The sequence below is a fragment of the Micropterus salmoides genome, unplaced genomic scaffold (genome assembly GCF_014851395.1).
Source record: "Micropterus salmoides isolate LMB-PRFRI ecotype aquatic unplaced genomic scaffold, ASM1485139v1 Ms_hic_scaffold_8, whole genome shotgun sequence".
Lineage (NCBI taxonomy): Eukaryota > Metazoa > Chordata > Actinopteri > Centrarchiformes > Centrarchidae > Micropterus > Micropterus salmoides.
In genome coordinates this window covers 33,151-49,615 of record NW_024044570.1, presented here as the reverse complement: position 1 = coordinate 49,615, position 16,465 = coordinate 33,151, and the positions used below count along the sequence as shown (strand labels likewise).

Below are 16,465 nucleotides of genomic sequence, written 5' to 3'. Positions count from 1 at the left end.
AGGGACACCAAACAACTACAAAAGATACAAAACATGACCACACAGGGACACCAAACAACTACAAAAGATACAAAACACGACCACACAGGGACACCAAACAACTACAAAAGATACAAAACACGACCACACAGGGACACCAAACAACTACAAAAGATACAAAACACGACCACACAGGGACACAAAACAACTACAAAAGATACAAAACACGACCACACAGGGACACAAAACAACTACAAAAGATACAAAACATGACCACACAGGGACACAAAACAACTACAAAAGATACAAAACACGACCACACAGGGACACAAAACAACTACAAAAGATACAAAACACGACCACACAGAGACACAAAACAACTACAAAAGATACAAAACACGACCACACAGAGACACAAAACAACTACAAAAGATACAAAACATGACCACACAGAGACACAAAACAACTACAAAAGATACAAAACATGACCACACAGGGACACAAAACAACTACAAAAGATACAAAACATGACCACACAGGGACACAAAACAACTACAAAAGATACAAAACATGACCACACAGAGACACAAAACAACTACAAAAGATACAAAACATGACCACACAGAGACACAAAACAACTACAAAAGATACAAAACACGACCACACAGGGACACAAAACAACTACAAAAGATACAAAACATGACCACACAGGGACACAAAACAACTACAAAAGATACAAAACACGACCACACAGGGACACAAAACAACTACAAAAGATACAAAACACGACCACACAGGGACACAAAACAACTACAAAAGATACAAAACATGACCACACAGGGACACAAAACACGACCACACAGAGACACGAAACAACTACAAAGATACAAAACATGACCACACAGGGACACAAAACAACTACAAAAGATACAAAACACGACCACACAGAGACACAAAACAACTACAAAAGATACAAAACACGACCACACAGGGACACAAAACACGACCACACAGGGACACAAAACAACTACAAAAGATACAAAACACGACCACACAGGGACACAAAACAACTACAAAAGATACAAAACATGACCACACAGGGACACAAAACACGACCACACAGAGACACGAAACAACTACAAAGATACAAAACATGACCACACAGGGACACAAAACAACTACAAAAGATACAAAACACGACCACACAGAGACACAAAACAACTACAAAAGATACAAAACACGACCACACAGGGACACAAAACAACTACAAAAGATACAAAACACGACCACACAGGGACACAAAACAACTACAAAAGATACAAAACACGACCACACAGAGACACGAAACACGACCACACAGAGACACGAAACAACTACAAAGATACAAAACACGACCACACAGAGACACAAAACAACTACAAAAGATACAAAACACGACCACACAGGGACACAAAACAACTACAAAAGATACAAAACACGACCACACAGAGACACAAAACAACTACAGTGTGACTACTGCAGAGATACAAAACATCTACAAAGAGACACAGAAATACTGCAGAGATACGAAACATCTACAAAGAGACACAAAACAACTACAAAGAGACACAGAAATACTGCAGGGACCAGTACCAAAAAATCATGCTTTAGAAGATGTACGTCCTTTTCTGCTCTGTGGTGTTATGATGAGTTTTCAGGAAGTTCAAGTCAGTAAATTCCGGGATTTCAGGCCATGGGATTTTTGTCAGGATTTAACTCCGCCCATCCCTCCAATCCCAAACAGGCTCTCCAATTACACCCACACACCATCAGTTGAATAGGATTTTTCCATTCGTCTTCCCGGAATGAAGCCTTTCTCCCTCTCCTCCCATCCTCCCCTCCCCTTTTCCTTCTCCCTTTCTCTCCCCCTTTCCACCAGTTACAACAGGCACCGGAAGTCTCAGCAGACATCCCACCGGCGCCTCCTCCTTGTTATTTACTGGAAACCCCGCCCGCCGGGCTCCCTCTGGCAGCTAAAAGCAGCATCCTCCGGCTGCCTCCTCACTTTCCTTCGCTGCAGTCGGAGCTTCGCGTGTCTAAAAAACTAACAAGTTACTGAACTTTTCGGTGTATTTCCGTCTGTAAACATGGGTCACCAGATCAACCCGTGCCTCAAACGCACCTTCACCGTCTTTAACATCTTATTCGCGGTAAGTTCGTTAAAAAATGGCCGCCTTTTATCTTCTGCTGGGGAATAAAAAGTGCGTAGTGGAGCTCGGAGTCAGTCGGGCCCGCTCGGGCCTGACGGGTTTACGACGCCGTTTTTAGACTTTTATCAGCGATTTATATGTTTTTTATACTGAAATTAGTCAATAATCAGCTGATGTACTGAGCAGTAAGGTTTTTAATGAGGAAAAACAGCAGTGTTTGCATGTTTATTTATATTTATCCTCGTTGCAGACTTCAACTGAGGCTTAGAAAAGTCAAACAAACCGATTTTAAAGTTCAAAATGTTTCTTCTGAATAAATATAATATCTTTTTCATAGTTCGTAATGTTTAGTGTATGTATGTGTGTATACGCAGTGATATGAGTTTATATGTGTGAATGTCAAAAAAAAGTGCGGTCATCGACTGTCTCATGTCTCAGGATTGTTTTGGAGACTTTAAAACACAAAAAAGTAATATTTTTAAAATTATTTTATTTTAAGCATTGTTGGTAAATAAGTTAGGGCTGTAGTTTCAACATTTTCATTTATCAATCAATTTGTCTAGTTTGTCTAAAGTTAGTGAAAGCTGCCAGTTGTAAATTCCAAGGTGATGTTTTCAGATGTTTTGTTCAACAATGCAAAGTTAATTAATTCACTATAATGTAAGACAAAGAGTCCTAAAAGAAGCTGGAACTATCAAATGTTTGTTATTAATACTGAAAACGTGATCAAAATGCTTGCTTTTGTTTTTTGTTCTCTGCTGGTTTCAGTCTGAAGGCAAAATGACTTTTTAATTTGACAGTCAAGCTTATTTAATTATTAACAGTACTTAGAGAGGCTTTTCTGTTGGTCACATTCCAAACAGTTTCCTTGTTTTGCAAAGTGCAAGTTAGAGCGTTGGCAATACTGGATTTGTGATGCAGATATTGCTCATTGAACAATCAATTTATCAACCAGCAGACTGATCATCATGTCAAACTATGCAATGGTGACACTTGTCATTAAATTACCTAAAACTCATATTTAGCATATCCAAAATTCAGCTTCTTGAGCAAACACTCAAAGTCCCAGCATGCAAAGCTCTAAAACCTAGAAAAGAGAAGTAGAACAAGATTAAACTGCAGAGATAAAACAACCTGCAGTGATCTGTGGCGGCCGACCTCCACTAAAAGTTTCAAATGAAGTTTTATTTATGAAGCGCATTTTAAAAACAACCAGAGTTGACCAAAGTGCTGCATAATAAAATAACGTAAACAATAAGTCGATAAATAAAGTAACCTTTTTTTTAAATAATTGATGCGTCATCTTTCATCAAAAGCACCAAATATAAGTTTGCAGCTTCAACGATGTCACGATTTTTAAAGTTAACCAGTTTTACAAGTTTGAACAAAAGCGGAACATTGGCGGGGGGGCGGGGCTTGTGCAGCCATCAGATTTATCTTGTGATTGTGATGGACTTAAAGTGGCACTTCCTGTGTGCTTTAATTGTTGTGGTGTTTTTAGTTCTGATCAAACTCTTGTTTTTTGGTTTCAGCTTGTTGGCGCAGTCATCATCACGATCACGCTGCTGGCTCAAGTCTTCACCAACGTCAATGGAGACGTAAGAACAAACACCGTTTTGAACGTGTAATTAATGAACAAAAATTAAACAGCTCCTCGCCATATTAACCTGTCAATCGCCTCTTCTTCCTCCAGCTGGAGGGTCGGGACACCGGCCTCCTCGTCCTGTACATTGTGGGCTCCGTTACGATGGTGATCGCCATCCTGGGAGCCTATGGAGCCTGCAAGGAGAGCAAAGTGTCCCTGATCGTGGTGAGTATGACGATCAACTGACGCACAAGCTGTACAGGCTGATGAAACCTCAGAATAAAAGAGGTCATGGCACAAACTTGTTGTTAACAATCGTTTCATCATACAAAAAAACATCCTGGCCTCATGTTCCTAAAGCAGACTCTGCTTTTGATTGAGGTGATTTTGAAAAAAAGAAATTTCCAGATTTAGGTCATTTGTGACTCTGAGGGGAAAACCAAACCAAACCAAACCAAGCTGCTGCTGCTGCTGCTAACACACACCTGAGGAGGACAATGAGAACAGAGTGTGTTTACACTGTCATTTCCTGTTGTTGTGAGTTTGGTTTAAACAGAGCGCTGCAGGTTTGTTCCTGTCCAACACTTTATTTCCCCTCTGTGACTTTAAAAAAAACGGGGTCTCAGTTGGAGCGTTTAATAATCAGCCAAAGACTCTTTTATTCAATTTGTCTTGTTGACTGATTCCCTTTATTTGATGCGTATGTTTGCTTGATTTTCTTGAGTATCTAGTCAGCTGACATTTGACCTGGGGAAACACTGTATTAGCACATGTGTCTCCTGAAATAAGCAGCTTTAATGAAACCCTGTGATGCAATCTGTGGATTTTTGGTTATGATTGTGTAATAACTTCTTTTCCCGTCTACCTCTGCAGTTCCTGGTGTGTATGGTCATTGGAAGTCTGCTGATGCTCCGAGCTGGGATCCCCGCCGCCGTCGCCCGCCCCAAGGTAACAACCCTGCATGACGCTCGACAGCTGGTTCTACTGCAAATAAAAGATTCACCTGATTTAATTGTGAACAGGTTGTTCAGCTTGCTGTTCTTTTTTGAGCTGAACTATAATCTCAACACTTGGCTAACGTAAAATAAATATCTGAGTGTTAATTTTTTTTTAACACGCATACACACTTTGACTGTTTTATTTACTATATATATAATATATATCTCTCCAACGAAGGTTAAAGTCAAGGGCAACTGGACTTGGTTGAAGATACTGGAAGACGTTTCGTCCCTCATCCAAAGGACTTCTTCAGTTCTGACTGACTGGCAGGGAAACTCAGCTATTTAACCTCAGTGGGGTCGTTGGCCCGGGTCATCGATACCGCCGGTTCGTTAGTGTTCCTGGTTGCTGTGACGACAGTCGTTACAGTCGTTAAGACTACCTGTGGCCAAGACTGAACGACCATCGTTGGTATCTTCACCTGAGGCCAATAGGTTACGTTTGTTGAGTTTCCTGGGAAGTGACGAAAGGACAGCATTGTAAGTGGGGGATAAGTGGTGGCGTAGACCCCCTCCCCTGTTCAATGACGGCTTCTCAACCCTGGTGTAGATGCTTCCTGGTCACCTGGTGGTCCTCAAACGACTGCAGAGTCTTGACCTGAGGAGTTGGCTGGACTCTGCAGTCTACTTACATCTGAAGGACAGAGGACACTCGTTTGAGGACCACCAGGTGCACATTTTAGACAGAGAAGATGGATGGTTTGAAAGAGGTGACAAGGAAGCATCTACACCAGGGTTGAGAAGCCGTCATTGAACAGGGGAGGGGGTCCACGCCACCACTTATCCCCCACTTACAATGCTGTCCTTTCATCACTTCCCAGGAAACTCAACAAACGTAACCTATTGGCCTCAGGTGAAGATACCAACGATGGTCGTTCAGTCTTGGCCACAGGTAGTCTCAACGACTGTCGTCACAGCAACAAGGAACACTAACGAACCAGCGGTATCGATGACCCGGGCCAACGACCCCACTGAGGTTAAATAGCTGAGTTTCCCTGCCAGTCAGTCAGAACTGAAGAAGTCCTTTGGATGAGGGACGAAACGTCTTCCAGTATCTTCAACCAAGTCCAGTTGCCCTTGATTTTAACCTTCGTTGGATAACTATGACCTGGATGACTGAGAATCTTAGACATATAATTAATTTATATTTTTTATAGTGATTTAATGAACTGTAGAAAATGTTCTATTTATTGTCTGTTTATTTCTAGCTTTGGCAAAATTGTTGTTTTACATTCATGCCAATAAAACTAGATTAAAGTCACATTTTGAAGTTTTAATCCTTAAGATTTCGGCCCTTGCTGATGTTTAGGACCCCTGTGGTTACTGGTTATAACAGCAGGTGTGATTTTTAAATCAACCCTCGAGCAGCTGCTTTGTTGGAAATCCAACAAAGCAGCTGTTTACAATTCAGCAGTGGTACAAAATATATTAAAGTGTGTTTATAGTGCTGAATCATGCTCCAGGCCTCGGCACAACCCACAGGGGTCACTGCGACTGTTTAGTTGTAAACATTAGGAAACCTTGGGGTGGATTCTGTTGTTTAGACCAGATCGACCTGAAAAGTACATCTTCTATTCATCAGCAGCCAAACAAACGTGTCTGTCGTCTTTTTCCGGCCTGCAGCTCCTCAACTAACCGCTCCCTGTGGCTTCTGACTCTTTACTCCCTGACGGATTTAAAAATGATGCCCTCAGACGTTTTCGAATCAGTCAGCGCTTTTATGAGAAATACATATTGCATTTCCTTTTGGCTGCTTCACAGTGAAAGCCACTTGGTATTTTACCAGTGAGACCAAGACTTTTTAGCGATATTAAATTTGCTGAAGAGCACATTATGACTGGTTTAGGACTCAAAAGTAGAGTCGTTTAAGAAGTACTTTTGCTTGGCGGCGGACTTAAAACTTGACTCGGACCTGCTTGTCTCGACTTGTATAATAATGACTTGGCCAATTTAAAAAAAAAATAAATAAATAAATAAAATAAGTGTGTGTGTATATGCGGACACTGGCAACTAATTACTGAAAAGAAATATCAAAAATAAGGTTTTATATCCTTGAAAAGTAGTAGTAGTTTTATGCGTTTTAATTGTTAAACCAGGGCTGAAACTAACGATGATCTTCTTGTGAATTAATCTGGCGATTTTATTTTTTTCAATTACTTCAGTATCTGTGTTTCCCAAAGCCCAAGATGGCGTCTTCAAATATCTTGTTTTGGAGGAGGAAGGAAAACAGGAAATATTCACATTAGAGAAGCTGGAACTTTTTAATTAATTTTTTTTTTAGTCAAACCAATTAATCGATCCTCACAATAGTTTGCGATTTAATTTTAATAATTCAACAGCTAATCGATTTTTAATGGTTGCAGCTCTACTGTAATCCCAGGATAACGCTCTGTGTTTTGTGTTTGTAGCTGGAGGGCTTCTTGGAGGAAAAGTTCCGCGCGGTGCTGCCTCTGGACAAAGCTTCTGAGGATGTGAAGGACATGGCCGACGCCATTCAGACACAGGTGAGAGACACACACACAGAGACAGTCCAAAGAGTTTTATGAGGTTTCAGCACAACACAGACAGAGCTCCATATTGTCCTCATATTGAGATACAAGGTTATATTTGCATATTAAATTAACTAAATATTAATGAGACCATAAAAGTGCCTTTTTAAAAGAATGGACATCCGAACAAATGAAGACTACATGATCTGCTGAAGAGAGAATCAGCTGTTCAATTCATTTATTAATAATTTAATTAATTAATTAGCAACTATTTTAATAATTGTACAAACATTCACTTATTCCAGCTGCATTTCATTTGGTTTTGTGAGTGTTTGTTGGAACAAAACAAGCCATTTGGAGAGATCACCATATGGTTATAAATTCAATGGGCATTTTCACTATTTTTTATTTTTATTTTTTTTACATTTTTATAGACAACATTAATTGATTTTAAGAATCAGGGGCTAACGTTAAGTCGGCACTTTGGTGTGGAGCTCAACTTATGTTGTAATTGTAAAGTAGTAACGTTAAACAAGTATTCCCAGAAGCTGAACGTCAGTTGCGCCGTGAAATGTGGAAAAACAAGTACTCTAACCAGGGCTCATCAGCGTTTCTCCGGTAAGGTGCAGCCCCATCTCTGACGTTAGACTTCTGTGGAAATAACGCCTGACGTTACATCCAAATTATACGATGCTGGTGTTCGCTAAATCAAAACGGCTCAACCTCATCGGGCCGATGAACAGACGGATCGCCATGTAAGCTGAGACTCTTCAGGCGGACAGATCGAGCTACGTGTTTGAACAGTTTACTTCCCTGCTATAAAGCTGTTGTTGACAGTTTCCACTCCCAGAATTCCTCAGCCAGCTGTGGCCCGAGCCGTCTGATTGGCTGACAGACGCGTCGCCAAGCAGAAATGTGCATCAATCGAGAGTTTAGTGCAGCGAAGAGGAAGTGGATTAGTTAACTGTCTCCATACAGTCGGCTCAGGTCACCGCTGCAGTTTGGATTATATATCAGTTCCTGTTTTTTTAAAGAGGAAGACACTCACCGGGTTGTTCTTTAACTTCCACATTTTACTCTGAAAGTGGGAAAAAAAACTAACAAAAAAACAGAGGAACAAATGTGACATCTGTCATATTAAATTATCTTCAGTTAGTTTCTTGAGGAACAAACTTTTTAGTTTTTAAACACATTGTTTTTCTTATAGACTTTGGTGCAGTCGACTTTCTTAACAAGCAGTTTTTGTGCACAAGCCTCAAAAAACACCCAAATTAAACTGGTTTATTCTGCTAATTTAACAGAATAAACTATGAATAAGACATTTCGTCAAGTTTCATGTTCTAAAACAAGCGGCCGTTGCCTCAGTGATGGTGACATCTTAAAGAAGTTCACACAGGCAGAACTGCGAGGCTTTGTGGGTTTAAACAACTTAAAGTTCGTCTGTGTGGAGTGACTATTCCACTGCACGCCATCCCAAGTAACGCCCGTACACAGTGTCTGAATTTATTACCTAAACCTAGCAGATCTTTTAGTCACAGAACATCACCAGTAATACAAAGCATTTTCAGGAAACGGTAGAGCTTAAAACAAACGTTGGTGAGCCCACATGTCAGCGGTTGAGCAGATAGAAACTCTTTTAAGCATCAAAGCAGCGATTGTAACTTCCTACCTGGCTTCACTAGGACTAACTGCAAACAGTATGCAGCTAAACACTGATGTCATAGTAGACTGTTACTACAGTTGGTATAAAAGAAATGTACAGTTTAATATGAAGGGAAATCTTCATCTTTTAATCTGCAAACTGTTACTTTTCCCGTTTAAATGCGCAAATATGGCAGCTAGTAACAATACTGTGTTCTCAATTAATCATCTAACCGGTAAGTAAAACATCAGAAAACGCAGAAAAATATATTATGATAGTATCCTACAGCCCAAAGTAACATTGATGCGTCTTGTTTTATTCTGAAAACCCCAAATATTCAATTTACATCAGGTTGGGACCAAGAAAATCAGCAATTTCTCACATTTAAGAAGCTTAAACTGTGAAAGTTTTGGCTTTAAAAAAATAAATTAATAACATAGTTAATATTTTGATAATCTATTAACTATCAACTAACTGATTTATCTCCCTCCTTGCTTCACATCATTTCATTACAAGACTGCAACACAATCTCTTCTTCATGTTACTGACAGGAAAACGCTGATCACTAACCACCTTCTTCTTCTTCTCTGGTGTTTAGCTGCACTGCTGTGGTCTGTTCAGTTACGAGGACTGGGAGGGCGACATCCCCGACTCCTGTCTGTGCAACCAGGTGGAGGAGATGGAGGGAAAGTGTCAGACTGTGACCTACAGAGTAAGTTTCAAACAAACGCTTTATCTCCCTAAACTGTGTTTTTAAACGGCCGCTCACTGACGTTTTCCTTCTTCCAGCTGCTCATGCTGCAGAAGCAGAGGTCCATCTACATCAAGGTGAGTGGAGCCTTTAATTTAACTCAAAGCCGACTGAACACATCGTATGAAGATAAATTAATATCACGTGTGAACAGGAAGTGACCTTTTCTCTCCTCCCATCTGCAGACCTGCTTCCCCATCATCATCAGCTACGTCCATATGATCGCTGACATCACGATCGGCATCATCTTCACTCTGGCTATACTGGCGGTGAGCATCAAGAACCCTACAATTTACAATTTATTTAGTGACGTAATGCAGTCCCCTCTCAATTTCAAACGCCTCGTGGTTTCACGCCTTTCCGCAGCTGTTACGGTCAACGTGCTGCTCCGTTCATAAACATAAAACTTTGCATCGTGTAGCATGATGAACATGTTTGTATGTGCAGACAGGCGACTCTTCAGCGACCGCTAAAACTTAGAAGCTCATCTATCGGCTTATAAAAGAGGAACGATGAATAGAAATATTATGGCAATATTAAACAAGTGCAATATGCAAATTGCAATAGATGCAGGTGTGTGTGAGACGCCCCGCCTGCAAATCCTATCCTCCAGACGTAAGGGAACGTGGTTGTTCAGTACAGACCCTCAGCAGACATCACGTTGTTTTTATATCTTTGAAATGCAAAAACTACCATTCGCAGTAGAATCGTGACTCATCTGTGAAAGTATGAAGCTGATGCAATGCTCCCTTAATGAACCGAAGTGGGTGTGTTTTTCCTTTCACCTGCGCATTTTCAGTTTGCACACCTGAGCAGGACATGCCAAAGAACTTGAAACGCTTGGTTGAGGAGGCGCAAAGCTTCAACTGCAACACAAATTTTGACAGACATGAAAGAAAATGGATCCATCAAGTTACTAACGAGTATTCCCCGAGCCCTGACCTCAGTAACGTAGGAGGAACAAGTGCTAATTAGGGCTTATAATAAATGTTTGATTTAATTAATTTGAATCATGAACGAATCAGCACTTTCTCTATTAATATATTTATTTTGTTGAGGAACAGGAACCAGTATTTAGATTCTTTACTTAAGTGAAAGTATGTAAGTATAATCAGGAAAATGTACTCATGAAATTCATGTTAAAGCAGGATTTTACTGTTCTAGATGTTTAAGGTTCAACTATTTTTATTATTTTTTTGGATCTGACTGCAATTAATTACTTATCATTATTTATTAATCCGCTGATTATTTTCTCCATTAAACGTAGAAAAAATCTGAAAATAGTGAGAAATGTCGCCCAGACCCCAAAGTGACACATTCACAATGCTTGTTCTGTCAGTCTAAACCTCAAAATCTTTATAAAATACATTAAAATAATCAGAGGGGGAAAAAAATCTGCAAATATTCACATTTGTGAACTAATGAAATGTTTTTAAACTGTTGGAGTTTAATTTATAATAAAACGTATTTTCATGTGTTTTGTGTGTAATTCTATGAATCTCTTGATCAATACAACATTAGAAAATGCTTTTTCATAATATCCCTGAGTCTTTAAACAAAAAACCTAAATAATTTAAGGAACCAAGAAATCAGCTGACTCTCACGTTGGCGACGTGAAATTTATGGCATTTTCAATTGATTATCATTTGATGATTGCGACACGGACAGAAGACGGTAATATTTTCCTGAATAACGGCAGTTTTGAAGCTGAAGCACTTAACTTAACTCGCCTCTCTTTGTTTCCCTGCAGCTGCTGGGCTTGATTCTGTCCTCCATCATGATTCACCAGATGCGTTACCCGGACCGACCCACCATCCTGCTGTCTGTCCCCACCATCTTCACCACTTCTCCTCCCAAATACCAGGAGCTGCACAACCCCCCACCGCCTTACTAGAGGAGGAACACCGCCACCTGCTGATAGCTTGATGTTCAGGAAGCAGAGCGTTTGTGTTTTATTCTTGAGGTTGAGGCGATTTATGCAGACTGTGTGTCCAAAGTGCCTTATGTTACTGTGAGGAGTCTGGACGGTTGGCTCCATTGAGATCAATGGAAACCTGATAGAAACTTTAACAAAAACACCACTGGGATTCTTTTTTCTTTTTATTATAATTTCTTTTTTTTTCATGTGAAGTAGCTTTAAACAGATCTGCAATGTTATGTTATTAGTTGAGAGTGAATCTGATTGGTCAGAAGGCGGGCGCAAGGATTTCATTTCGATCTCAAAGCAAAGTTGTTGTTTAAGTTTAGAAGAAAATAATTTGCCCACCGTGGGATAAACATTACAAAAGTACTTTTAATATCGAAATTGTGACTTTTTTTTTTTCTAAGGCGTTTGGCTCTAAAATCCTCTTCTGGAGACACATAAATGTTTAAGTCAAGATTACAAAATAATTTTAGATCTCAACAGTATATTTTATGTAGAGACACTAATTCTCTAAGACTAATGTCTCTATGTCGAAAGGCAGACCTTTTTTTTTTTTACTGTTTGGCCCTAATCCTCGTTTGCATACAACATAATCAAGAAAACATCTCTCAATATGCAAAATTAAAAAAAACATTGAGTTGAATATTTAAATTTATACTTTTTTCTGACAGTTTTCGTGTCATGTATGTTATACAAAAGAGAAGACCAAAAGAAAACCCTAAAAAGCTGTGAGAAGGTCAAAATGTTTACTTTAATCTCAAATTTTCTACACTTTAGAGGATTAGAGCCAAACTTCATAGAAAAAGTCCAAATTTAAAGGGTTTTTTCGTGACTCATCGACCACAAACATCAACTTCACTTGATCGTGCAGAAATCTTTACCAACTGCCTCTCTGGCCTTTCTTTTCATTCCACACCTTTTTCAGGAGAGCTTCAATCTTTTGTTTTTCTTTCGCTGCACTTTTACTGAAGATTGTTTTAAAACCTTAACTCCTCATTTAGTTCAACAAATGTACAAAAAACAGCAGCATATGGCCTCGTAGTGCCTGGAGCATTGTTTGTCCTGCTGAAGCACTTATATGAAAAAATAATAATTTTGAGCTGCTAGCTTGGCTGTAGACTTAAACACTTTTGACAGTGTAAAGTTCTTCCCAAACCTGGACTCACTGTTTGACTTGACACATGGCACTTTTGTGTACATGTACATCCGGTACTTTGTGTTCGGGAATGTCAGTGTACTTTCTCTGTTCATCATATCATTACGTTTGTCCTAAATAAACCTTTTAATAATACACATTAGAGCGTAGAGCAAGATGTAAAAACCTGTTGGGAACATTGAAAAATCAAGGATTTTCTTTTGGGAAAAAAAACTTGAGTTGCCATGTTGATGAAGCTTTAAAAGCACGTACTGTTTGGAGTTGTGAGGTTTAGACAGCCTAATATTTTTTTTTTTATATATAGTAAAAAGGGAGAAAAACAGTCACTTTATTAGATGAATAAGCCGATTAATGTCTGTAAAAGTGGGGAAAAGGGAAATACTTTTGATTTTTCTTCTGTTCTTTGCCTTGTTTGATTCTTGTGAGCAGACATTTCCAAAGACTTGCAGAAATAAAAACAATAAAAAACTCTTGTGTGAAATACTAAGGAATGTATGTATTTCTTTAATGATGTACTTCCAGAGTAAATCATCAGTATGTTCTAACATGTTGTGGGGAGAGTCGACCTATATGCCGGTGGTTTCCAATATGAGGGTCAGGATCCTCACAAGGGGTCGCAAGAAAAATAATTTCACCTTAAGATGAAGTGTTTTTTTTTTAGGCCAATACATTAGATTACAATTTGACAACTCATGTACCAAAAAGACTTTGAGGGGTCGTACACATTAATTTTCCGAGTTGGGGAAATAATTTTTGATTAACACCACAAATGCACCATAACTTGTAGCCTTGCAGAGCTGCTAGCATGGCTGGAGATCGTGACCAGCAGGTGGTCGTAATGTTATGGCTAATTGGTGTAAATAAAGGCTGCAGTCCTCACTGAATCCGAGCCGCAGCTCATTTGCAGCATGTCTTGCCCACAATTTATGTCTCTCTCTTTGGCGGTTCAATCACAAATTTGAAAAATCCTAGCAGATAGATTACCTGTTTAATGTTTAAACAGGTAATTCCCTAAAACAGCTGCTCACTTTGGGGTGTCCCCACTTTTGTTGTCAGCGGTTTAGACATTAACGGCTGTGTGATGTTATTTTGAGGGGACAGCAGATTTACACTGTTATACAAGCTGCACACTCACTACTTTACACTGGAGCAAAGTGTCATTTCTTCATGAAAAGATATAATCAAATATTTACAAGAATGTGAGGGGTGCACTCACTTTTGTGAGATCCTGTATATTCTCTGCTGGTTTGAGTCTTTTTGTGAGATATTTTGATAACAAATTTTTAAATCGCCAGACTTATCCTTTGAATGCGTGCACTTTATTTTCTCCTCTACTTACCTAAAGCATATTTTTATTCCTGTAAAAACCCATTTTGAAGAGAGTAAAATGTAAAAATGTCATTGTGCATGTGAAATAACGACAATGTGTGCGACACCTCCATGCGTTGTGTAAATCATTATAATTGTTATTTTTACAAAAAACACTTTGACACTAGCAGTTTAAAAAATTACCTTTGAAAAAAAAGTGCTCTGATTATTTTTTCCTTTTCAACCACATGTTTTAGTTTTTCTGTTATTCCACACTGAACAGGACAGCGTTTAGCTTTTCTTCTATGTGCGCAGAGTTTCCCCGAAAGGCAGATAAAAACGTCCCGTCTTGATGTTTTTCTTTTGTACAATGTCACTGTAGTTTTATCAGTAAGCAGGGAGATTAATGGAGCTACAGGCCCGGTGGAAAACACAGTAAAAGTACACAGCAAAGTACACAGAAAACCTTCGTTCATGTACAGATTTCCATCACCGCCATGTGAATATAACTTATTAAATAATTGCTGTTCAGTTGTTTTTTTATTTACCATTTCTCTTAGAAAGTAAAACAAACAAAGCATTTTACAGAAATCAAACATGCATGCTTTTACTTCTCTGTCCAGGAACAGAGAGAGTGTGTGTGTGTGTGTGTTAAAAACCGTGTGGAGGAAGAGGAGGATGAAGGAGCAGCTGCACAACACTGCGAAAGCCATTATTATATTTAGAGCTGAAACACTTAGTCAATTAAATAAATCACAAAAGATATTGACAGAAATTAAGTTTTTTTAAGCACAAATATCTGAAACAATCTGTTTTGAGCTTCTGAAACGAGAGGATTTGCTGTTTTTTCCATTTTATATCTTTGTAAATCAAATAATTTGCTGTTTTGATGACAAAACAAGCGATTTAAAGGCGTCTAATTTTCTGATGTTTCAAATAAATGTTGCTGCAGCCTGATTTCTGAATATTTCTGCTGTTAAACGTTTTAATTGATTCTCCAGATTATTTTTAACAAACTGATGTTTGTTAAAACTAAATAAAATTTAGGAATTAAAAGAAAAGAATTAACTACAAATATCAGAGTGTAGTTAATTTACAGACTGAAAAACGGAGCAATCGTGAATCAAAAATGTCAGAACATTTCCTGGTTTCAGTTTCTCCAATGTGAGTTTTTCTGTGTTTTATATTTTTATAAACAAAATATCTTCCATAGTTGGATAAATAAGATAAATTATTATTCTTCTTCATTAGTTTTATATCAGCATTTTTTAAAATCTCTAAACTTGACTTTAACGGCAGCTTCAGATTTATTTTTATTATTATATTTTTCTTCTCACAAAACCGGAAACATTTTTAATTTTCAGGTTTTAAACTTCCTTTAAACGAAGTGTGCAGCTCTGAATGAAGTGAGAGATTTATTGATTTAATAAACGTTATTAAAGGACAGGTTCCGACTCCCCGTCTATATTAAGAAAGCACAGAATAAAAACTGAGGACTGCTTTCAAAGTTTGCACCAAATTCACTTCACTGCAAGTTGCTGACTGGGAATATATATAAAAGAAATCTGAAACAGCTCTTCTACACTTTCAAATTTCACTGGACCTTTTGTGACTTATCATTTTGCAGCCACTCGGTTATTGACTTTGTGGTTTTGGGTCAGTGTTACTGCTCGCTCTTCGTCCCTCCTATCGACGCCGACCCTGAAGCAGCGACTCTTTCCGAGATGGAGGACAGTAAAAGTTCAGCTGAAGCTAATCTGAGGCTTCAACAGTCAGACGGAGTCAAATCAAGTGAAAGTATCCCGTCGTTTTTGGCACCAGAACTCACTTTAAAATGTTGCTGCCTCCTCTTCCTCGCTCTGTTGCATTGTGGGCCAACAGTGTAAATCAACAGCACATTCAAAATCAGGCGGATTTGAAAGGTCAGCAGGTGGAGTTAAGGATGTTCTTTCACGCTCCTCATTCAGACTATTTCTGTGACCTTTCTAAAAACAAGACGACGCATCAGCCGATGTTATAAACACGGGACAAACACATTTTTCTACCAGGACTAAAGATGTCCACCTGCTGAAGCCTCGTATTCACTTCAGAAAACTTTCAACTCTCCATCTCTCACAGAGAAGTTGTGCGAGGACGGTGAGTATATTGAAACATGAAAGCAGGTGAACCTGCCCTTTAATGTTCCTCTTTCATCCTGCAGGTGGAGCTGTTTACTACAAACTGTCGGCCGGCTGCTCCTCCGGGTTTGAAAACAGGAAACATATTATTTTTTAGATAAATATGATGATTAATGGAGGTTTATACAGTGTGTGTTTGTGTGTCTGGATGCATGTTTTATCCCCCCACCAAAAAAACAAAAACATAAATCCCTGCTGAAGTTTGAGCCGCCATTTTATGTCCTCAAGAGTTATTTCAGTACTTTCATTAATGTTGCTAAGTATTAA

The 16,465-nt window shown here is 38.9% G+C and overlaps 1 protein-coding gene across 2 annotated transcripts; it reads left to right on the top strand.

The window, feature by feature from the left end:
- Window positions 1–1,977: 1,977 nt before the first annotated feature.
- Window positions 1,978–13,200, top strand: LOC119893200 (tetraspanin-8-like). 2 transcript variants are annotated; one of them, XM_038705188.1, is made up of 9 exons: window positions 1,978–2,168; window positions 3,701–3,766; window positions 3,862–3,978; window positions 4,627–4,701; window positions 7,160–7,255; window positions 9,481–9,594; window positions 9,672–9,710; window positions 9,819–9,995; window positions 10,589–10,648. In XM_038705188.1, exons 1-9 carry the CDS (start codon window positions 2,106–2,108, stop codon window positions 10,631–10,633), a joined length of 792 nt encoding a protein of 263 aa, XP_038561116.1. In that variant the 5' UTR covers window positions 1,978–2,105; the 3' UTR covers window positions 10,634–10,648. The 2 variants fall into 2 exon arrangements, with proteins under 2 accessions (XP_038561116.1, XP_038561115.1); XM_038705187.1 differs by lacking the exon at window positions 10,589–10,648 and adding an exon at window positions 11,384–13,200 and having other exon boundaries at window positions 1,986–2,168; window positions 9,819–9,902.
- Window positions 13,201–16,465: the final 3,265 nt, after the last annotated feature.

Excerpts from the sequence above, each read along its gene's own strand:
- LOC119893200 (XM_038705187.1), top strand. The coding sequence starts at position 2,106 with ATGGGTCACCAGATCAACCCGTGCCTCAAACGCACCTTCACCGTCTTT. Across the intron at positions 4,702-7,159 it reads CCGCCGTCGCCCGCCCCAAG|CTGGAGGGCTTCTTGGAGGA; the intron begins GTAACAACCCTG and ends TTGTGTTTGTAG. Across the intron at positions 9,711-9,818 it reads AGAGGTCCATCTACATCAAG|ACCTGCTTCCCCATCATCAT; the intron begins GTGAGTGGAGCC and ends TCCCATCTGCAG.